The 24,317-nt window shown below is 44.5% G+C and overlaps 1 protein-coding gene across 5 annotated transcripts in view; it reads left to right on the top strand.

Moving 5' to 3' along the window:
* The window catches only part of disp1 (dispatched homolog 1 (Drosophila)), a 123,018-nt gene extending 103,548 nt beyond the window's left edge, over window positions 1–19,470 (top strand). For all 5 annotated transcript variants that reach the window (XM_005724780.1, XM_005724782.1, XM_005724781.2 and 2 more), the window contains 8 exons: window positions 7,950–7,979; window positions 8,319–8,442; window positions 9,908–10,035; window positions 13,961–14,055; window positions 14,286–14,383; window positions 14,474–16,063; window positions 17,316–17,579; window positions 17,665–19,470. In XM_005724780.1, the coding sequence (XP_005724837.1) occupies window positions 7,950–7,979; window positions 8,319–8,442; window positions 9,908–10,035; window positions 13,961–14,055; window positions 14,286–14,383; window positions 14,474–16,063; window positions 17,316–17,579; window positions 17,665–19,458 (4,123 nt within the window). In that variant the 3' untranslated portion in view covers window positions 19,459–19,470. The remainder of the gene's footprint in view (window positions 1–7,949; window positions 7,980–8,318; window positions 8,443–9,907; window positions 10,036–13,960; window positions 14,056–14,285; window positions 14,384–14,473; window positions 16,064–17,315; window positions 17,580–17,664) is intronic.
* Window positions 19,471–24,317: the final 4,847 nt, after the last annotated feature.

Raw genomic sequence — 24,317 nt, 5'->3', positions numbered from 1 at the left:
AAAAAACAAAAAAACAAACCCTACCAGACGACGGTTAGGAAATGATGAAGCGAGAAGAGTGATTGATGGAGACAGGAATGCTTGAGAGGAGGCACTCAAACAAATGGCGACCCTGGAGCTACCGCGTCCTCAGACGGCCCGGGACACAAAAGGATGGCGACAAAAGCACAGGGGAAACTAGACTGATGGTGCGGTGAGGTAATGATGGAAGAGGGAGAGCAGTGTAGAGTGAAAAATGAACCTCCACAAAAAAAAATCTCGACATCGCCCTTTTTTCTTTCACTACCTTGTCTGTTAATGAATGAGATCAAAGAAGGTCAAAGCAAAGCTCCAGGCGGTGTCTGAGGCAGCATAAGATCACATCTCAGGGGCAGTGGAGGAATCGGCATAGGTAAGATTCAATGTCAGAGCGATTCACATGGGTCATTAAGGTGGGCCTGTTTCTCCAACCTCCAGGTCTGCATCATTCTGAATAGTCTTCCTCTGAGCCGTGGTCCCCCTCCTCCTCCTCCTCCTCACTTCACTTTGTTTTCAGTTTGTTTTGTTCTTACTGGCTGCAGCTGATGGATCCAAATGTAGAGCATGAGCCATTCTTTGATTACTTTTACATATATCTCATCATTTTAAATGTTTGCATCTTAAAAAGTGTGCACATAAAATAAGGAAAACCATAATCTGTCCCTTGTAATGTGTCTTTAATTACTTGGAAAACCAGTGTAGTAAACTAGCCGTGCTGCCAGGTATCGATGCTGCAGTCAGATTTGAGTCTTTACATCAGCAGCCATAGTAAAATAAGATGCTGAACTGTATTGCCTTTGCCTGTCCTCTCTTTCCTGTTAAGGTTCTTGGTTTGTACCAGCCTTTCTATTAAATGACAGCAGATTAATGACTCGTGTTTGCCTTAAAAAGCTTCTCCTCACTGTGAATGAGAGGCTTCAGGATTTTCTTTGAAAGGACTAGATCTGTAGTTCATCTAGCTGCACAGCGACAAAGTGTTTTGATAAAGATTCATTATAATTTTCATTCCTCATGTTTGCACCCCCCCACAGCCTACTCATTCAGGAAGCCATACTCAACAGATGCCTGTGGTAAGAAGCTGGAGGATCAGCAGTTGCTGGTGGGAAGCATTGGTTCCACCTCTGGAGGACTAATAGGAAAGTCTGCTGGTCTCACTGACCACACAGACCCTCTCAGCTGCAGACAACTGAGCGGTGTAAAGTTGGCAGGTTGGGAAGGACTTGTGGATTCAAACTGTCAGATTCCTCCTGGCACTGCCCTCCAGCTATTGACAAGTTCTGCTTTTTATTAGAAAGAATACGAATGACAGTAATGATGTAGGATATGAAGCTCTGTGCAACAGACAGGCCTGCGTGCATCTCCGTGTGTGAGGTTAAAGTGATAAGAATGAGGCGAGGAGCAGCCACAGTAAAGACGTCGCACTGACTGACAGCTTAACTACAGCCACGGTGCTTAAATCCCACATGTATGCTTGGAATTTTTGTGCGCCAGTATTTCACCTCCAGGAATTCAAGGGAATGGCAGGTGCAGCCAGAAAAGGCCACGCTCACCAGTGGAAGCAGTCATCCTGCATCCACACATGCAGATGTGAACACGGACGTCTGCTTCAAGTCCTCAGGATCAGAATCAGTAAGAGGGCAACAGTTAAACCCACACGACCAGAAACCACTGAAAAAAACATGAAAAGTTATGTAGGTGTTTTTAAAGTGCAGCTTTCAGAAATGTCTGGCACTAACTACTCCACCATGACCACTGGCATCTACTCACCGCTAACACCGTTATGCTGCTGCAGCCCAGGCACCTGCAGTAGCTGTTGGTAAAAAGCTCACCTGCTCAACCAGGTGAACTACAGCAGCGCCCAGTCTGTTCATATTTTGAATACCGAGTGAATACTGCATATTTGGCTTTTTAAAATGACGGTGCAAACTGGTTCCATCAAGCTATTTCAGCGTGTTAGCCACGCCACCTGTTATGTGTCACATCAGGTTTTTCTCTGGATAAATATTCAGAGCCTCTGTGCTAAAACAACTTTATGTCAAGAACATTTGAACGGTTCCCTGACACAAAAGGATCAATCAGTTAAGATTAAAATGCTTTTTTTTTCATTTATTTACTTGACTAAATAATTTTTGCTCAAATTCCCAGTGTGATTATTAGTTGGCTTATACGCAAAACCTCTTACTGGGACTATTTTATTCCGTGCAGGAATACACACTGCATTGGGGAAAGAGTGAATTACAGTCTGATGTGTCAGTGTTGAAATGATTGCCTGGAAAATGAAGAATGGAAAATGTGCCGCAAAATCCTGCTGCCTGCAAACCAAACGCATCAATAAATTGTTATATTTTCAACTGTATCATCACAAATATTATTTCAAATTTCTTGGAATATCGCAGTGTGGTCTTTAGGCTGTATCGCCCACCCTCATTGGCTCATACATCTTTTTTGCTCTGTTATTGTTTCAGTGACTCAAATCATAAACAGATTTTCCAAAACATTTGTTTACATATTTACCTATTCGTTGATGCTTTGTCTAACTCTGTTATGCTCAGCTGGCTGTTGTGGATGTGCCAAATCCACAGCAATGCTTCCAGACGTGTGCTGCCAACGGGCCACAGGTATCATAGAGCGCCCTCTGGTGGATAAAACCCTTCGACATGGTTGAAGGATGTTTCTTCCATCTTTTTTTTTTTTTTTTTAATTTTTTTTTTTTTTTTACTGACACTCTTATTACTGCTTCACTCAGTGAATGGGTTAGATGCAGAGAGCAATTTCCCCACGGGGATCAATAAAGTATACATTATTATTATTATTATTATTATTATTATTGTTACATCCAAGTGAGTCCATAACGGCACTTGTCCTGTGGTTGCTGCACTTTTTCCTCCCATCATGCCTGGTTGCGTTTCCACCATGCGATGATGAGACGAGGTGTCCCCGACTGACCTCAGTCTAAACTTAGTTTAAACAGCCCAGGCCTGTTTCTGTGTTTATTGGAGGCCTGTTAGAAACATGATGCCCAATGAATCACTGTGTTACCACTGATGCTAACTGATGCCTTTTTTTCTCCTTGCTTTCTTATCGGTCTGTCTTTGCAGACGTAAAAGCAATGTGTCCACTTTATAGCACACAGTTGGCTGCTCTTGTTTGGTATTTCTCTGATGTATGTGAGTAATGGCTTTACAAGTGTTTACAGTCTTGGATTTTATTATCTGTTTACTGCAACACTGCTGGGCTAATTTCCACACGCGCTCATTTCCGAGCTTTCTAAAAGCTGAACTTTAGTGTTTGCATATAAATACAGGCTGACTTAAAGCACTGATTTCCACTCATTACAATTATTTATCTGTCACAAAGTTTCCATTCCTTACGCCCTCTGAGCCTCGTATCTGTTTACAGTTGGGTTAATGTAATCCAAGGCTTGACACAGTATTCTTCTTTAGGCTGAGTTATCGGGCACAGTGTGGTATTTTTCTGCCCAGCTAGTCTCATGATGTCATTTGAGTAGGAGCACTGGTAGCCGGGGCCTATTTCACGGCTAGATCGAGCCTCTAATTGAGTGCAGCGTTCCAGCGAGGCACTAATCAGGGCAGGGCGGGCCCAGCAGCCTGATGGCTGACACTAATTGTTCCTGCGCCGACTTAAAGGCCATGTTTGTGAAATATTTAGCTACCCGTCTGTTGACAGTTAACTCCGTCCTCTGCCTCTGAACTCTTAACCCCTTTACTTATTATTTTGCTAGTTCCTGTCCAGTTGTGAAGTGCAGCGAGTTTGAGCACAAATGTCAACAACAGCAGTGCACAACGTGGCCCTTAGAGCTTAAAACCAGCAATCGCCTCACATCTGTTACAGTGCGCTCCAAGATCTCCGTTTTGGACGAACCCCAAAAGATTTCGCCATGCTCCTCCTCGCGCGATTGTCTGCTTCCGTCTGGGATGAGCCAGAGCCGTGGTGTGTAGAAAGCCGTCCCTCGGTCCCCAGCTGCTTCTCTGTCAGCGCCGTGCTGAGTGAGCGGCGGGCCGTCTGTGTTTACCTTATTAATTAGCCCAGTGATCCAGAAACACTCTCCCTCTGGTGAATAGAATAACAGTGAAAGGTTACACGGGCGGAGGAGAGGGAAAAGGAAAATAAGAGAGCAGGCAGCAAGCAAAGGAAGAAAGGGAAGGCGGCATGGTCAGGAGGGACCAGAGAGTCGTGGAGGAAGCCTGATGTGGCAGGTCAAGGATTTAGGTGGTTTTTGTTCATTTTACAGATTGCAGTTCTTGAGATCATGTTGACCCCAGCTTGCCAGTTTCAGTTTTATAACAATGGCATAAATTATTGCTGTGAACTGCATAGATCAAGAATCCATCATCTCTTGTCTTCTTTAAAAGCATCCAAGTATGCTGTGCAGCTTTCCAATTGGCTGAAATGAATTCAGATTGGAGCGTTGCAGGCCAAAATTCAAAATAGTCCATTAAGTAGACAAACAGACAGCCTGACAGCGCTTTTATGAATCTGCTCCAAGTGTTTCCGATAGCTCGACTCCTCCATCTTGGGCCATATCTGTGTCCTGGGGTCTCCAGTTCAAGTCCATACATGGAAAGCCAAGAGACGGCGCCCAGTGAAATGAATTACATTAGCAATACAGAGTTTTCCCTCGGCTGCGTGTTCAAAGAAGGGCTGGGGAAACGTGTCTTTCATTAGGTACTGCTGGTTTAAACCGGGTTAGAGGTCACTTTGAAAGCTGAAGGGGAAAAAGTCTCTAATATACGAGAGCGAAGAGCAAAGGGAGGAAAACACATTTTAATTTGATCAATTAAAAGGAGCTAATTTAAAGCCATTGCTTCAAATGGCTTAATGCTATGAAAACACTCAGGTCCATCTGTGAGTGGACTTTTCCTGGTTAACACTATTGTGACACAGGCAGTAGATCCGGTGAGGCCTTGCTGGATTGGACCTCTTCCAACTCATCCGTGCTCGATCCGTTTGGGATTTGAGGAGTGTAGAGGCCGGCTCGATGCCGTGGGCTCTGTGTGGTGCTGTTTGCAGGAAGCCGGAGCATTGGAGCACAGCACTGCATTGTAACATTTCTTTCCCCAGACGAGCGTGAGTGATGGCCTGTTTGTGTCTGTGCATACCTGTGTTGGCAAACTGCTCTCAGCTTGTGCCACTTGACATTTGGCTGCCATATAAAAAGGCCCAGTGGGGCTTTAAAGGGGATTTACAACCTCCTTACAACCCTGTGGAGTAAAATTCCTCACCTGTCCTGCGAGTTCATTTGTGGTTCCCATTATGACTTACCTGACTTTGATGGGGGGACAGACACCCTGCTTGGATCATGGGGCCATGTCACTAAAATCAGAGTGTTGTCAACTTGATTAGCTGCACAAGAAGGTTACCTCAGAACTCACTTCCTGTTTCTTTGTACCATTAGAGAAGTAAAGTAGGGCCACTTAACTTCCAGTAAAGATGTGAATCTATGATGCACTAAAAATGTATTTACAATCCTTTAAGCTTCAGGTTAAAGCCGTGCATTGATCTTTCCAGAGACTTTTCTGGCAGAATGGGTAATCCAGTCCCTCTGGCCTCCAATAAGGACTCTGCTCATTGATGTAGTCACGGTCCTGATCTCCTCTCGACTTGTCATCATTTTAACTTGTGCCTGAATGTGCCTTCATTTGGCATCAGTGTGCAATAAACAGCTCTTTTAAAACGACTGATTTTCATGTCTTTTAGGGCTGCAACGATACACAAAATTCACGGTTCGGTTCGATACTTTGGTGTCACAGTTCGATATTTTTTCGATACAAAAAAATGTTAATGCTTTTTTAATTTGTCATTTATTAAAATTCTAAATATATATTTTAACTCAAAAGTACAGTTTTTAAATTGAATGTTGCTGAAACAACAAAGTAATAAAAAAAATAACCATCTGATGGAGGAATCCCTCATCTTTGGAAAAGAGTTTATTACAGAGAAATGGCTCTTTCAAAATAAAAGCTATACTATACGCTTCTTCTGGGCTATACTTTCAGCAGCATATTAAACATATCAGGTCCCCATAAGGAGAATCCTGTGCTAACGGCTGTCTAAATGACTCGGGTAAAGTTTGTAGCATGCTGCTTGTTGTTTTTGTCTGCTTCCACTTGTCTTTGCACTAGGATGGTGTCGGAGTAAATGTGCAGTCATATTCGTTGTGTTCTCACTAGTGCTGTCAGCGTTAATCTGAAATGACGTTAACGCCACAACACGGCAAATCTCCGTTAACGAGCTACCGCGGATCGCCCCGTGCGTGGGGCTGGATGGCCAACACGTTGAGCTAACTGCGCTAACACACTAGTTCCCACCCATGTAATTGAGCATTGCGTGGCACATCCAACATACTGTTTTACTTTAGTCCATGACGCGCTTACCTTCAGGGTCATACGTCACATGAAAACCAAAATAGTTCCAAAGGCCAGATCTGAATGAGGGTGGGGGAGGTTCAATTTGCCATGTTGCAACGAGCTTAACTTCTGTCTGCTAGCTTGCGCTGGGCTCAGTGGATCTGTGCTCGACAGTGCAGCCTAGGCGGTACTGTCGAGCACAGATCCACTGAGCGCTCAACACAGACAGCATCGTCAGAAGGAAAGTTGATCAAATAAATTAAAAATTTTGTATTGTTCGATACATATGCGTACCGAACCGAAAGCACTGTATCGAACGGTTCAATATCGATACGAGTATCGTTGCACCCCTAGTGTCTTTGGGTAATATCGGTTTCTTCTTCTTATCGAATATCGACATCTGCAAGTGTCAGCCATGGTAAATATCAGCTGAAACCAGCTCTGATAACGTGACGTTTACCTGTATCAGTTTACTTGTTTATGTCATGTGATTCATTTATTTATTGAGTGTTCAGACTTTGTTCTGTTTGCCCGTTTTTATTCACTCAGCTGTGTATGTTCATCCCAAAAAAAACCAAACCCAACCCTGCATCTTTTTTAACTGCGAAGCTTCAGTTTAGGTTTTTTGGGAAGCTAAAATCTCCAACTCTGGCTGTTCCGTGTGTTTTCTCCACACAGACATGTGTCTGTCTCCCGTGAACCCCTTTAGCCTTGATCATTAATCTCCTGTAGCCCCACTGTGATCAGGTGGTCGTATCTGATTCTGCCACTTCCTCTTCCCTTCCACCCAGCGCGTTTGTTGCTTCTCCATCATACCGGACGCTCCCCCCACTGCTCCCAAAAGGAGCTGATGAGAATTCCAGATAGATCCCGAGCAGCTGAAGTATGTGTCTGTGGGCGTGTTTGGGTCAGCCACCAACAGGAAGCCTGATTTCACAATGTGATAACATGTCTTTGTGTGGAAGTGCAAGTTGTAATCCGAGACTTCCGGATTATCGGCGAGGGCCTGGTGTGTGTTGGAGTGCTGATTTATCGAGCACATGGCACACTAGGCTTCACTTGGCTTAAATGAAATTTAAAAAATGCTGTTTAGCAGTTATCAGGAACATTTGAGGCTTTATTTAGCTTCACGCTGACATCCGTTTGTGTCAGGGTCAGCCAGAAATTCAGGATCATTTTGAGCCCAGCACAAGTTCTCAGGTCGGCGTCGGCCTGCAGTTTAGATGCTGGTACCTCGCTCGAGTCGTTAGATTTCGGCGTGTGGCTCGTGTATATTAGAAAGAAAATCCCTGTAAGCTTGTCTGTCAAATCAGAACAAAGTTTGAAAAAGGAGCAGAGAATTATGAGACGTTCAGCACAAAGTGGTTTTGACAGCCATGTCAGCTTTAATGTCTTCAGCGGTCCAATATCCACGCTGCGCGCTCCTGCTGGAAAAAGATAAGCAGCACATGATGGAGAAAAGATGTCCACTCTTTCTCAAGTCTCCTCCAATATGTTTTTGATTGGTTGTTGCTTTGACTTCAAAATATAAACCTGATTTATCTCCCTCTCTTTGGTTTTCAGCCCTTCGATGCCTTTTCGATTTCCCAGAAGGTAAGACCTGCCAGAAACGCTCAAACTTCTCCTCCTTTCTTTATTTCTGTCATCCATCCATCAGAGCTCTACTGGAGCCATCATTCCTCAGTAGTGAGTCACGACTTATTGATTCACTTATCCTGCAGTAACTAGCAACTTGGATGTCCTCATTTATCCATTAACCTACAGTAAAATCGAACTCTTAAAGACAAGACATGTTTTCGTTTTCTCCGTTTGTTCCCTCAGTGAGTGCTTTTTCTTGTTTCTCCTACTCTGTATGTAATCAGAGGCACATGCTGTTTGAAATCAACTGTCAAAGGACGTCTTGTCATCAACTTTTATGTGTCTTTTTCACAGCTATGCTGAGCTAATAGCTGATTGGCCAGTGGTGGTGCTGGGTGTGTGCACGGTGCTTATTGTGATCTGTGCCCTGGTGGGCATACTTGTACCTGACCTGCCGGATTTCTCTGACCCACTGCTCGTGAGTACACTACTCATTGGTCGCCTTTGTAGATGACGGTAGCCGTCCTCTTTTCAGTGTGTAGTACTGTATTTTCCGCACTATAAGGCACACTTAAAATCCTTTAATTTTCTCAGCAATTGACAGTGCCCCTTATGTATGAATTCTGGTTGTGCTTATTGACCTCAAACCAATTTTATGTGGTGCACGGCGCTCAAAAATCTGTCATAAATGCTTCAGTATGACTTTGGTAAGCTACGAAGCCGCACCGCTTGATGGATTGTTGGAGCATTACGGATGCCGTAGTCAGGAGCCTTGCGGAGTAATCTGGGTCCTAAACTCCGCCCCTCAGATCCCAAAGTCAAACGATCACTGCGGCATCACCGAGAGTTAAAAACTGTCTAAATTCTTTCATCTTTAATAAAATGATCAGCGTTGCTGCTTTACCAGGTGTAACAATTAAGTTTAACATCCAGGCATCCATGAAAACAGGATTTATTACATTTAACAGAGTTAGAAGTTAGCAGGGAGTTAGCTCGCTAGTTTCCACCTAAACACGATATTGCATGTTCTGACTGAGAGGTTTCTGAAGCATTCAGACGTACAGCTCTGCTACCACTTCCAACATAACTGAAGACAGGAAACTAAACAGCAGTGACGTTTGTAGGGTTACTGAAGTTGGGCTAGCTGGTATATAATGATGTGCTACGTGACCGCTAGCAACACAGCTATGTTAGCATAAACACAGTGAAGCTGGAGGATGAACGCCAACTTTTTTTTCCACTCGATAAAAGTTAACGTGAGGGTTCCTGATGGTTAGAGACAAATGCAATCGCATGGCAGGATGCTGTAAACAGACCAAACTTCAGTCAGGAGAACAACTGAGATAATCCATCCACAATACGAGGTTAGTCATTAATATACTGCAACAACATGGGAACAGAGCAGCTGATAGAGAATTCAACATTAATGAATCAATGGTAGGGAAGTGGAGGAAGCAAGAAGAATGAGTTGAGGAAAGTTTGACTTATCTGACTGTTTTGTTTCGCTTAATGCGCCTTATGGTCCGAAAAATGCGGTACTCATGTTGTACATAGAGACGCACTCATGCAGGCTGATCGGTTCTATGTTGTCCTGTTATGTTTGAGTTTAGTTTGCTTTGGCAAACTAAACTCAAACATAACAGGAGTACCAAGAAAGCAAACATGAATTTGACTGTTATTCATGTTATTTCTAATAATTTCTAAATTTCCATACATATTTTGATTAAATAGTTGAGGGTTTGATTTTGGGGGAATATCAGTGAATATATTTGATTTTTAAATCGCTAAAAATGTGTGTCGGGCTTAAACGTCCTGTATTGGCTGAGCGTGATGAGAACTGTGTGATAATAAAATGATCAGTTTGCCTTAATACAATACATTTCTACAAGCATAATCATGTCAATTTCTGCTGTTTTATTTCTGGTATCTTTTTTTCCTACAAGGGCTTCGAGCCACGGGGAACAGCCATTGGCCAGCGACTAGTCACATGGAACAATATGGTGAAGAACACGGGCTATAAAGCCACACTGGCCAATTATCCATTCAAATATGCAGATGAGCAGGCCAAAATGTGAGTTTACACTCATCTGAGATGCTTTCTGAAGCTCCGTGCAGGAACATGCGAGAGCCGGTTTAGCAGCTTTTTTTTCCCAAAGGCTGTAGAGTTTCTCTGTCTGCTCATCAAGCCGTCTGAAAGGCGATTGACATTAAACCTCTCATCGGTGGGTTCATCTGCAGATGTTTGCTTTAGCAGAAGAAAACAAAGATTTGTTGCACAAGTGTCGCTGCAGGAGGACAGCGACACTGTCCTCCTGCACTGTCCTCCTGCAGGACAGTGCAGGAGGACAGTGTCGTATTTAACATGTTACGACAAACATGTTAAATATTTGTCGTAACCCTTAGTCCACGCTAAAATGTGCAGTCTGTCGATTGATTACATGGGCAGCAAACTCTGAAATACACACAACAGTTTTTTGTTCACTTGTCTGTGTAAAATCTCCTTCGAACACCTACAAGTTTAATGCACCTGCGAGTCTTCTCATTGAGTCTTTAGTACTCTCATTGTCACATCGTTGTGTCCCATCGACTTCAGTGTTCACTTTACGATTATGGTTTTGACTTTTCGAGCCCTGCATGGACGAGCAGCAGCCTACCTCAGTAAACTTTGACAGCAGGTCCCTGCTGCATCATACGAGCTTTTCTGGCTTCCTCCTCAGACATTAGTTATAGTTTTCCAGTCAGACCTTTTACTTCTTTTTGCCTCAGCAGTGCAGGATTCTGTCCACGTCACCTCCAGGTAAACTGCAGCAGCACTGCCCTGCACATCTGAGTTTTCTGTGTCCACATTTTGCCATTGAGGGTCTCTTTGTCACGTTTGCCACGGCCACAATTAGCTGCAGGATTTCCTCCATAGCATGTAGATCAAGGGATCAGACCTCTGGCTGCTGGAACATAGCAGAGCATTGCAGACCATATTCTGGTCTTTGTGGGAGACCAGAATATGGAAATGGAAAAGTCTATCCTGCTGCTCCTTCATCCATCTCCCCTCCACTCTCATCTTCAGATGGGTCAGAGTTGGAGACCGCTCTGTTTCTACCTCCTCGTTCCCCCTAAAAGATCATTCCCAGAGCCTCCTGTGTGCTGTAAAGTGTTGCCCTCTTCAAAATAACTGCTCCACCATAAACTACCTGAGCCACAACCAAAGAGCCCTGTTTTGTTTTCAGTGTCTTTGAAGCACTGAAAAGCTATCAGTGTTTATTATCACGGCCTTAGTTTAAACACAGAGTGTGGCTTTCTAAGAGAGAAGACTTGAAAGTGAAACACACACACAAACGCACACACAGACACAGACACACAAACACACACGCGCTTTCTTTCTTTTAACATCATATACCACTGCAGGACAGCATGCTGAACGGGAACAAGAATTACGATGTAGAAAGATTTTTATACACAGCTCTATATTTATAGACAGGGTATCAAATCCCAGAAAAAACAAACACACACACACACACACACACACACCATTGTCCAATATCAATCATCAATAGTGAGACCCACTTATTGTGTGAGTAACTAGGCAAACTTGCAGGAAAAGGTAAAAAGTGTAAAATGTTGCTTTCAGTGGTAAAAATTAGTGCCACCTGGTGGACACTATAAATATGAAACATTTAAAGCAAGTGGTCCAAAATAAAAATCTTTAAATCAAATAAATTTACATAATTTTCTTAGACATTATTAAACGTTTAATTACTTTTGAGCCTGTAAAACTGAAGTGACAGTGTAGAGAACATTATTAAACTGTTACTGGTTGAACAAAGACATTATATAGTGTCTTTGTTTGGCACTCATGTCGTTGGCTTCCACTATCAGCCAAGAAGAGAGGTCACAGGGGAGCGAGAGTTAAAGGCGTGGGGGTCAGAGGTAGGGGTGAAGGATACTGTTGACAGACCTGTCTGAATCTCCTCCTGAAAGAAGAGAGGGAATAGTCGAGGTTTGTCCATCCACGAGGTCAGCCTCTGCCTCCCGTCAGCCAGAGTCTGCTCACTAATCAAGAACAAGTCTTTGCATGTCTCTCTCTTTCAGGTCTTCGTGCACACATCAGACTGCAGATATCTGCTTTCTTAAATTTTACTGTTGCTCAGTTTTGCTTATTTGATGCATATCACCATATTCACAGGCATGTCACTTTAGCATGATTAAAAATCAGTAGACAGTCTTTGATTCAGATTTAATTTTAAATATTTTATGAGCAGATGCTGTGTAGAAACATGTAGCTAAGATTAGAGCCTCTAAAACAGCTCTGTTCTGCTGATTAGATAAAGTCTGTTCTCTCCGTCTCCCTCTGTGGACGCCTTTGTCTGTCTTGCGCCGCGTGTCTGTCTTCATGTAATTGTGTGCTTATCAGAAAGTGGCTCCTGCTTCTGTCAGCGAGCTCCCCTGGCTCATCCCCTCCGTCTGTCACTCTCTCTCTCTCTGACAGCCGCCTGATTACCCTGCCTGCCTCTTTTCCTCCTAAAAATGTGGCTCATTTAAAAAACTGATCTGCACGTCTCCCCCCGGATGCCCTGCTCAGTCAGAGTTACCATTATGATTATTAGAATAATGACAGCAGTACCTCGCTGTACTGCAAAAAGTCATTTATCTGATTTCTTGTAGGGAGCTGCGATGACTGCTGCCTTTTCTGACACAGCAGCATCTGTTTGATTCATGAAGTCATGAATAAGAATTCTTTCTGGATCGTTTTCAACTTGGTACTGACTGATTATTATATTTGCAGCACATTTGTGCTACAAATATTTTTAGAGCTTTTCCTCATTTTCTGTCAGTCATTGAACACATTTAAGTACCAAATGACACATTTTTGCTCTCATTGTTCAGAAGGAGCTATCTGCTCTGACAGAACTTAACGGAAATGGTATTTCCAATAGTTCAACTGTAATGTTAGCTAGCTATGTTATTATAGACTCACTGGTCATTTTGTTAGTTACATTTAGCTAGTATCAGGTTGGGGCCACGTTTAGCTTCAGAAATACTATATTTCTTCTGGCTGTTGCTCACTAAGTGGCCCAAAGTGTGCCGAGGAAACTTAACAATATAAAAATGCCATTAAAAAAAACAAAAAACAATGTAAAACAATAATAGGAATGTTAGGAATTAACTCTATGAAATACAGTTAGTTTTACAACAACAGCGGCCTCAAACAAAATGTCAATGTGTGTTTCAGGATAACATAAGAAGGACAGGATACTTTAGATGTTGTTATTGTGATCTGAAACTGAAATTTCTTGAATGAATCATTTGTTTTGTTTGTTTGTTTTTGTTTTTTAGGCATTTTGCTAAATTTGAAGTGTTTCTTTCAAGAAACAAAATGAAATCATTTGCATATGGCCTTCTGCAAAATCTGGTTTCATCCCATGATCACCATCTTCTCCAAGTCTACAAGCCTTAATGCACTGAGCTGCAGCCATGTGATTGATTGCTTGTTAATACAAATTTCCAGTCACAAAGATGTGTCAAATAAGGTGGCCACTGAGTGTATACTGTTACAGTGGTGGATGATCATACAACTCGGACTGGTCTAAACACAGTCAGATAGTTGTTGTTTTTTTGGGGTTTTTTTGTTTTGTTTTGTTTTTTTTGGGGGGGGGGGTCTGTTTTTTCCTACACTTGATTCTTTCTGATGACAAAGGTGATTTCATGCCCAACTCTGGCTGAAGGTGCAGAAACGCTGCCCTCCCGCTGTGCAAAGCTTCTGTTTGTGAAGAGTAGCCAATCACGTATCTGGTTCAAAGGGGTGGGGAAGGAAACTTAACCAAGGGCTGATGATTTTATAATACTATGAGCTATGAATCACGCAAAGCTTTATAGATTACACAGAATGGTCTAGCACTTCCCAGTGAAATCAAGGTATTTTGTGTAAAAATTCACATCCTGTTCAGCACCTTAGTTCAGTGCTTCAGATGTTTGCTTATTCTCCTTCTACTGTTTTCCAGTCACCAAGAGCCCAGGCAGCCCAAAGACCACTTTGACAGAGACAAACGGCAAGCTGAGTGGGACTTCAGTAAAGAGTTCTTCTGTGATGTGCCAGGTAAGATTCAGGACAATGGAGAACAGGAAGAATTATACTAGTCCACATTCCACACAGCTCCCAGACAGATTTATGGCTTTATATAAGGATGAGCAGACATGGAATAGTTGTGCTTTTTACTGTGGCTGATGGACGTGAACAGGATCTTTGCCAGATGGTCAAATAATTTTTTGTCTTGTATAAAATGGGGAAACTTGCTCTCCTACTTGGCTATGCCATCCTTTCTGCAGGTGACAGATATTCTAGAGTGGTGTTCTCCTCAGCTGAAGGGAAGAACCTGTGGAGTATTCAGGCCATCAAATCCATGTGCAATCTGGACAACGCAAGAGTATGCTGGCATCATTCAAGTCGTGTGAATATGTTTTTCTGTTACACTTCTGCTTGTTTTCGCTTATTTATTCATTCTTTCCGTCCTTAGGTGCGTTCCCACCGGGACTACTGGAATCTTTGTCAGCGCACCAATGCTGACTCCTGCTGCCCCAGCTGGACGCTAGGTAACTACATCGCTGTCCTCAACAACAGGTCATCCTGCCAGAAGATTACAGAACGAGACGTATCGCACACACTCAAGATCCTGCGCTCGTGTGCCAAATACTATCATAACGGCACTCTGGGACCCGACTGCTGGGACATGACCCTGCGGCGGAAAGACCAGCTAAAGTGTGCCAGTGTGCCCCGCAAGTGTACAAAATACAACGCCATCTACCAGATCTTTCACTTTCTGGTAGACAAAGACTTCCTGAGTCCCAAGAGCCTGGAGTATCCTCCGCCTGTGCTCAAGTACAGCATGCTCTTTTCCCCCACGGAGAAAGGCGAGTCTATGATGAACATTTACCTGGACAATTTCGAGAACTGGAACGCCTCCGACGGCATCACCACGGTCACAGGGATCGAGTTTGGCATTAAACACGACCTCTTTCAGGACTACCTCCTCACAGACACAGTGTATCCTGCCATAGCCATAGTGATAGTCCTGCTGGTCATGTGCGTGTACACGCGGTCAGTTTTCATCACACTCATGACAATAATAGCCATCATCAGCTCGCTGATTGTGTCATACTTTCTCTACCGAATGGTTTTCGACTTTGAGTTCTTCCCCTTCATGAACCTCACAGCCCTCATCATCCTGGTAGGTATCGGTGCAGATGACGCCTTTGTGCTTTGTGACGTGTGGAACTACACTAAGTTCGATAAGCCTCACGCTGAGCTGGCAGAGACGGTCGGCGTGACCCTTCAACACGCGGCCCTCTCTATGTTTGTCACCAGCTTCACCACTGCTGCTGCTTTTTATGCCAACTATGTCAGCAACATCACTGCCATTCGCTGCTTTGGAGTCTACGCTGGCACTGCCATATTGGTCAACTATATTTTAATGGTGACATGGCTGCCCGCCGTGGTGGTGCTACATGAACGCTACCTGCCGAACATGTTCCTCTGCGCTAAGCCTCAGCACCAGCAGACAGGTTGTTGCACGCAGATGTTCTGGGCCGGTCTTTGCCAAAAGGCCAACAAATGCCTCTTCACATTTTCGGAGGTGTCGAGGATATTCTTTGAGAAGGTGCTGCCCTGTATCGTCATCAAGCTCCGCTACCTCTGGCTCTTCTGGTTTCTTGCCATGACCGTGGGCGGGGCCTATGTGGTTTGTGTAAACCCAAAGATGAAGCTCCCCTCCTTGGAGCTGGCAGAGTTTCAGGTCTTCAGATCTTCTCACCCATTTGAGCGCTATGATGCAGAGTACAAAAAGCTTTTCATGTTTGAGAGAGTCCATCATGGCGAGGACCTCCACATGCCCATTACCATCATCTGGGGGGTGACCCCTGTGGATAATGGTGATCCCCTGAACCCCAAAAACAAAGGAAAGCTGATGCTGGATAGCAGTTTCAACATTGCCAGTCCAGCATCTCAGGTCTGGATCCTCAACTTCTGCCAGAAAATGAGAAACCAGAGCTTCGTCTTTCAGTCCGAAGAACAGGACTTCACCAGCTGCTTCATCGAGACGTTCAAACAGGTCAGTACTGCATGTGTACTAGTGATATAGGGAGCAAACTCAAACCTCAAGAACCTTTTTATCAATAAAAAAATAAAGTTATTAAACCACAATTGATCTCCAAAACCAAAACGATTACTCTAAGAGTTGAACACATTTCTGATGTTGGTGTTCTCCTGCCGTTTGTTAAATTCTCACTTGAACTGATTGACTTCATCAGATTAAACTTTCTTACAGTCGGCTAGCATTAGCTTATCTGCTATATAGAAAAATGACTTGTTATCTGGTCTTTAAGTGATGACGCGTGAACGCTGCTTCCAGGTCCAAACTACTCTGCGTTTATTAAGGCTGTTGTGTTTTTAACATGCTTTAATGCTTTGTATCCTGAACGAGCCCCTAAAAACAGTCAGTGATCACTGTTGGCCTCGCTCGGTTTTTATTACCACTGTTCATTTCAAAGCTCAGTTTTTAAACCTTACGGTGTAACTACAGCCAATGCAGCAGTATATGAATGACTAACCTCATATTGTGGATGGATTATCTCAGTTGTTCTCCTGACTGAAGTTTGGTCCGTTTACAGCATCCTGCCATGCGACTGTATTTGTCTCTAACCATCGGGAACCCTCATGTTAACTTTTATCAAGTGGAAAAAAGTTAGCGTTCATCCTCCAGCTTCACTGTGTTTATGCTAACATAGCTGTGTCGCTAGCGATCACTTTGAAAAGGAGCTTGGAAAGAAAAGCATCTGGACTTGTTTAAGTCCCAGATTTAAACCTAGTGGGAGTATCCCCCCCTAAAGAGGGACAAAAGGACAAAACGTAGAGGATCATCAGGGGGTCCCTTTGTCCCTCTTTGGGGAGATACTTCCACTGGGTTTAAATCTGGGACTCTCCACCATTTCACCCTTAGAACTGAAGAAGCTTCTCGGATGAGAAGCAAAACGTCTTCAAGCAACTTAAACATGTCCAGACGTTTTTCTTTCCAAGCTCCTTAGACTACGATGACCTGGATGACTGAGAACCTTCACAGAGAACTGTTAGCACTGTTTATGATGAGCACAGAGAAGAGTGCTGGTGAGGAGTGAGGATACAGGTCTCATTCTTCAGTCCTTCTCTTAGAATTCGTTACACAGGCTATTTCAAGACATCCATGTGGATGGAAGTTTTTCATTTTTCAGTTGCAGTCCTTTTAGACATTGGCCATAAATGAATTAAGCCATAAAGTTTCAGAAAGCAACCCGACCGATTCTGGTTTACCTCTTCTGTTTTTACAGTGGATGGAGAACCAGGACTGCGACGAGGCCTCTGTCTACCCTTGCTGCAGTCAGTCCATCTTCCCATACAAACAGGATGTCTTTGAGTTGTGTATCAAAAGAGCCATTATGGAGCTGGATCGAAGTACTAACTACCACCTTGACAGCAAGACCCCTGGACCTCGATTTGACATCAACGACACCATCAGAGCCATTGTTTTAGAGTTCCAGAGCACCTTCCTCTTCACATTGGCCTATGAGAAGATGTACCAGTTCTACCGTGAGGTATGCACAGCCCAGCATCACCTGGACACATCTCCACTGGTGAAACAAGATATTTTATAATGTTAGCAATGTCTTTCTGTTTTAGGTGGATGCCTGGATCGAGGAGGAGCTTCGCTATGCCCCAGCAGGCCTCAGCTATGGCTGGTTTGTGAGCAACCTGGAGTTTTATGACCTCCAGGACAGCCTGTCAGATGGGACTCTGATTGCTATGGCGCTGTCAGTGGCTGTTGCTTTCAGCGTCATGCTCCTGACCACCTGGAATTTCATCATCAGCCTGTATGCCATCCTGTCCATTGCAGGGACCATATTTGTCACAGTGGGCTCTCTGGTGCTTCTGGGCTGGGAGCTCAATGTCTTGGAGTCTGTGACCATTTCAGTGGCGGTCGGACTGTCCGTGGACTTTGCTGTCCACTACGGCGTGGCCTACCGACTTGCCCCAGAGCCGGACCGTGAGGGAAAGGTGATATTTTCCCTCAGTCGGATGGGTTCTGCTATTGCAATGGCAGCACTAACCACCTTTGTTGCCGGCGCAATGATGATGCCGTCAACTGTCCTGGCCTACACGCAGCTGGGCATGTTCATGATGCTGATCATGTGCATCAGCTGGGCCTTTGCCACCTTCTTTTTTCAGTGCATGTGCCGCTGCCTGGGGCCCCAGGGCACCTGTGGCCAGATACCGCTGCCCAAAAAACTGCAGTGTCAATCCTTCACTGAAACCACATCCAGCAGCCCCTCGCCCCAGGGGAAGAGTTCTGGTCTGGCGAAATACCAGCTGGACTGCAAGGGCGGTGAGGTTGAACATTATGAGCTGGAGCCTTTAGCATCCAGTCAAAAAACTGAGGATAAACTGCACGAAGGGCATGATTCCAGCACTCAGCTTTATAACAGAATTCCTCCTCACCACCACGCTGCTCCTTTTTCAAACATTCATTACTCGAACACAGAAGCCGGTGAAAGAGGATCTGAGAATGGGCACGTAGCCACGCTGAGCACACCGTGCAGGTGCCAGTACTCGCAAAACACCAACTGCACATGTGGGGATCCTCATCTGCTTCAGCAGTGGAACCCACATTCCTGTGCGCCGGATTCTCGCTCTTGCCCTCCAACCTCTCAGCTCTTCCCCCTCTCAGGAAGCCCCCTCAGCAAACAAAACGCGACCCTTTTACCAACAAACCTGGACCCAGTCTACACACACGTGGAGTGCTGTATGCACTACTTCCACTGTCCACTCACTCATTTCCACCACTGCTCACAGGGGAGATTGGTGACCCCCAGGCAAGGAGCTCCCCACACCTGTCACTTCAGGAAGCACTGTGTTCATACTGCGGCCCTGCAGGCGGCCTCAGTAGGAGACCAGAGATTCACAAGCCCAAAGCAGGACGCTGGCCCGGATCCAGGACCAGGACCTGGCTCTGATTCTGAGACTGCTGGAGAAGTCGTAGTTCATAGGCATGAAATGTCATTACCTGACAGTAGCCAAAATATCAGCACCACAGCACAGCCTCAAAGCCCCTCCCCCTCTGCAGGCTCCTTACACAAAAGCTGCCATGAATGTGCAACGGACACCAGCCATTATCGTGGTGATAACCACACACCCACCACAAGAACTGAAACAGCAATGCACATGGATGTTTGTGAAGTCCCTGGCAACCAGGACAAGCCTGACAGTATTCCCGTCACACGGGAAGAGATCGTTAAGACATGCAAGCGGAACTCAAAAAGAGAGCGGGCGGCCTCTGCCTCTCCAAAGAAACTCAACTGTTTTAACAGGACGTTGAAAGTGAAATGCAATTCAGCGTCAGACGTGCCAAAAAGCGAAGCCAGCGTGCCTCCTATTGCAATAAGCACCACTAATCCCTCTTCTGAAAGCTCATGCTGACAATAAGTGAAGTCAGTATCACAAACCAAAAGTCCAAGAAATGTTGTGCAATCGTACACCATCAGTGTGGGATGTGTTGACCAAGTGCCTCGGTGTGTTTCATGAAGCACGGACTCACTACATGTATTCAGTTTACAGTTTTCTTTTTGTACTCACCAGCGTTTCAGATGTGATTGTTGTTTTTTTAACAGTGAAACAAACACTACTGATAAAGCTGCGTCATCACTGTGGGACGCGAATGGTCGTTTTTTTTACTTTTCAAACCGGCGTCGCCAACAAATGTTTTTAAGTCGTGTGTTAAATACGCAGCAGCCAGTCGCACCGACATGAAATCGCGCCGCCTCTGTTGCTTTATGTCTATCACTTCTTTGTATGTGCTGGAGTCCGTGTTAACTTCCCAGTGTACTCTTGTTGCCACATGCCTCAGATAAAAGCTGTACTGTGTGATTAAAGTGTCGTTTTTAAGAAACAAAAACATTGTCCTGCTGTTGTGTGTATTTACAGACATTAACAGACACACACACACACAGACAGAGACACACATTTACAGACATTAACAGACACACACACAGACACATTAACAGACACACACGGACACACACACAGAGACGCACACACAGACAGACACAGAGACATACATTAACACACACAGACAGACACATTAACAGACACACGGATGCACACACAGACAGAGACACACATTAACAGACACACACACAGACAGACGCACGCACACAGACACATTAACACACAGAGATAGACAGACACACAATCAGGAGTCGTGACGTGTGCACCTGTTTCATCGTCTTGACTGCTGGCGCCTTCGGTGCGCTCTGTTACACGGCTCGAGGTCACAGGATTTAAACTGCACGTGTACACGTGATTTACACAAGAATAACCATCTGATTTTATTGCTTGTAGGTGTGTGCTTTCTCACACGGGTCCACTTACAGCTTTTCTAAGATTCAGAATAACATGCACTGGTAAAAAATATAGATTTATTTATTTTTATTTCATTTTTTTAAAGAAATCTTTCATCTTGGGAAAATTCATTACATGACATCATTGAACCCGATGAAGAAGAAGGCGGTGGGCTACACCTCAGGGCTTGTAATTACAGGAGAGATCACTTTGGCACACAAACACCAAAAAGGAGCCCTGCTGCCATCAGCAGTGGTTTCACTCATCTAATATAGAACACGCATTAGCCAACCAGTAGCTTTTGTATTACCAAAGAATAAATGAATCGTGGCGAGTAAGCTGAAGGGGGAAGGATAGTTAAACACTTTGCAAATTCACTGATATGATACTTCGGCAATAGTAGAAAAAACTTCCATACATGACTTTTATATACAGTACTGTGCAAAAGTCTCAAGCCACCCCTCGTGTCTTTGTGTCTTGATAGGAAAATGACAAATGGGTGCAGCGATTTACTGAAACCAGCTATATGGTGCGAAAAGAGTTTGAACAATTCTACTGGGCTTGAAAGTCAATATTTGTTATGACCGCCGTTATTCTTCAAAAGAGCCTAAAAGGCTTTATTTTGAGTGTCAGACACGTGTTTCCGCCACTTTGTGATTAAAAAAGTGGCGCTTCTGTGGAATTATGATAAACTCATCATGTGGTGTTTCCACCACAGTCTTGGCTCATTGACAAAGCTTCATATCAAAACGCTGATGTCCAAATCCTCCTAATTCAAAAACACGTCCCTCCACCAGCCACACTCAGCAGCGTCATGGCGGGCAGGAAAAATACCGCCGTGCTTTCGCTTCTTTTTTCCTCTCATCCCTGAAACAAGCTCGCACATACAAACAAGCGCTCTAAAGTGCATTACACAAGTAAAACCACCCACAGCTTTTGTGTGATGGTTCTGTGTTGCTGGAAAGATCCTATTTTGGCACGTACAGCTCAGCTCGTGTTCCTTCAGGTGTCTGATCCCCACGGCTGTGGTTTCTCTCCTCCACAGCTCAGTCCCTGCAGTGAGCCCACTGCAGGATCTAGGACTGAGCAGCTCCCTCTGCAGCTGGATCCTTAGCTTCCTGTCTGACAGACGCCAAGTGGTCAGACTGGGCAGCATCACCTCATCCCCCATCACACTGAACACTGGTGCTCCACAGGGGTGTGTACTGAGCCCTCTCCTGTACTCACTCTACACCTACGACTGCACAGCCACTAACAGCTCCAACATCATTGTGAAGTTTGCGGACGACACTACAGTGGTGGGTCTTATCACCAACGGTGATGAGACGGCTTACAGGGAGGAGGTCAGCGCCCTGACCCACTGGTGTCAAGACAACCATCTCACCCTCAACGTCGCAAAGACAAAGGAGTTGATAGTGGACTTCCGGAGGTGCAGAGAAGTACACACCCCCATCACCATCAACGGCGCTGCTGTGGAGAGAGTGAGCAGCTTCCGGTTCCTTGGAGTACATCTGGCTGAGGATCTTACGTGGTCAGTACACACAAACAACACAGTGAAGAAGGCGCAGCAGCGCCTCTTCTTTCTCAGGAGACTGAAAAGATTCGGCATGAGCCCCCGCATCCTCAGGACCTTCTATCACTGTGCCATTGAGAGCATCCTCACTGGATGCATCACCACCTGGTATGGCAACAGCACTGCCTACAACTGCAAAGCTCTCCAGCGAGTAGTGCGGTGCTCTGAATGGATAATTGGAGGTGAGCTTCCCTCCCTCCAAGACATCTACAGGAAGCGCTGCCTGAGGAAAGCGGGGAGGATCATCAAGGACTCCAGTCACCCCAGCCATAAACTGTTCAGACTGCTTCCAGCTGATACTAACCCTCTAGTATCAGCTGATGTTTGCTGGAGCCACAGCTGTAAAGCTGCTGGTCATGATATCGGTTTGGATATGTGGTGAGAGGGAAACATGAAGATAAAACCAGGAGATGTCCTTACTGAATCATCAGAGCTGAACAGGTGATGGAGAAACAGGTTTACCTTTTAGGTGACATGGATGAGTTGAAGTTATGAGCTGTTTCTGAGAGACAAATAACACCAGGATCCTTTTTTAGGCAGCTGACAGCTGGTAACTGTGCAGGGACGGCTCTAGCAAAGTTTTGCCAGGGGGGGCAGGTAGGGCATTAACAGGGGGAGGGGGCACAAAGAAATACTTTTCTTTCTTATTCTCATTTAAAATGTCTCACTTTTAAAAAATAATTATCTGATGGTGACGCCCATAGATATTATGGCCTGTTTTGTGTGGTGTAAATGGCACCTCATTTTGTCTATAGTGTGTCCTGGGATCTTGCTAGGTGCCGAGCGGGTCTCAGGTCTCTTATCCTCCTTGGAGGAAGCTATGTTGCTGATCTAATTCATTGTATATGTGATGTGAATATGTTTGAGGCCACTGTATCTGTTGTTGTGGGTGTATTTATACATTTTATTTTATTTTTTTTTGTGTACTCTTTAGGATTTTGTGTAATTCTTGGGGGGGTGAATGTAACAGGGTCATAAATCACATTGTTATAATTACACAAAATGTGTTCTAAACCCCCAAACTGTTCCTTTTATACCTGACTTTTAGGACCTCCAAGCCTGTAGTTATGTTCATTATCAGTTAGAGCCCCTCCTCATTCTTTTCTTCTTCTTCTTTGGTGCAACCCTATAAATACAAAGTACCCCTTTTGCCTCTCCCCTTTTCTACAATTCCCCTGTGGGAGAGACACAACGCAGAATCACACTGGTTACATAAGGACATCTCCTGGTTTCATCTTCATGTTTCCCTCTCACCACATATCCAAACCGACATCATGATCAGCAGCTTTACAGCTGTGGCTCCAGCAAACATCAGCTGATACTAGAAACTAATATTAGATAAATGCTAACAACAGCTGATCAAGCTTAAACGTGCTGCTGTTGTTTAATGTGACCTCCGCTGGTTTCCTCTTTCTGGTGCAGAGAGAAAAGCCGATCAGCTGATCATTGATCAGTTTCATGATTGAATTAGCAACTTTCTAGCTGAAGTAGTACGGGACAAATCCCGTTCCTTTTCACCTTAACTTTAAAGTTTGACCTCCTCGGCTGTAATTGGTCCAGCCCAGAGTTGATCATGACCAACTGGCCAATCCACCACTTTTCATTTATACCGTTAAAAAAAGAAAAGGAAGAAAACCTCATTGGCCCATAAAAACGAAATATCACGAGCGGCCCACCGGGCAAATGCCAAGTATGCCCGATGGCCAGTCCAGCCCTGAAATACAGTCATGACAGTAAACGAATATGAGTTCAAGGACTTAACAACATTACTTCAGTTACACCAACATCTCTGATACATTAGCACTAAGGGAACACTGAATGACCTGGTGCTTTATGTCCATCTAAGATTACCACAAAGTAAAAGATCTCTCAGCAACGTTATGCAACATTTTAGCCACACTATCGCCCCGATCAAATCAGTGAGCTGGGATTTTCTATTCTAAGCATGAGCTACTGTTACAGCAACAGACATTAATACTACTGGTGTCTCACACAACAACTCAATGTCCACTATGTGAAGCAGCCAAACACAGGCCTTCTCCTCTCGTTAACTGAGATAAACTGCTGGCATATTGGTTTTACATCTATACTGTCCAGTCTGTCCTGGTGGACATACAGCAGCATTGTTTAGTCTTATTTGAGTCATTGTTGACCTTAGCCCTGTGTTTAGTCTTCTGAGAGCACTGAAGCTTCTTTCAGCCTCAACTGAGGATAATGGGATGACTAAAAGCAGCCTGACAATTGTCATGATAATAAATACTAGTTAATCTATAGCACCAAACCATCAGTCAGTCACCTGTGACCTTGCCTCTTCACCTCTGTCTGAGCTACAACATGGCAGAGCTGCCTCTGTCACCTGATGAAT

Source organism: Pundamilia nyererei, unplaced genomic scaffold (genome assembly GCF_000239375.1).
Source record: "Pundamilia nyererei isolate P.nyererei 1_Seehausen unplaced genomic scaffold, PunNye1.0 scaffold00013, whole genome shotgun sequence".
Lineage (NCBI taxonomy): Eukaryota > Metazoa > Chordata > Actinopteri > Cichliformes > Cichlidae > Pundamilia > Pundamilia nyererei.
This window is presented reverse-complemented; position numbering and strand designations above follow the sequence as displayed.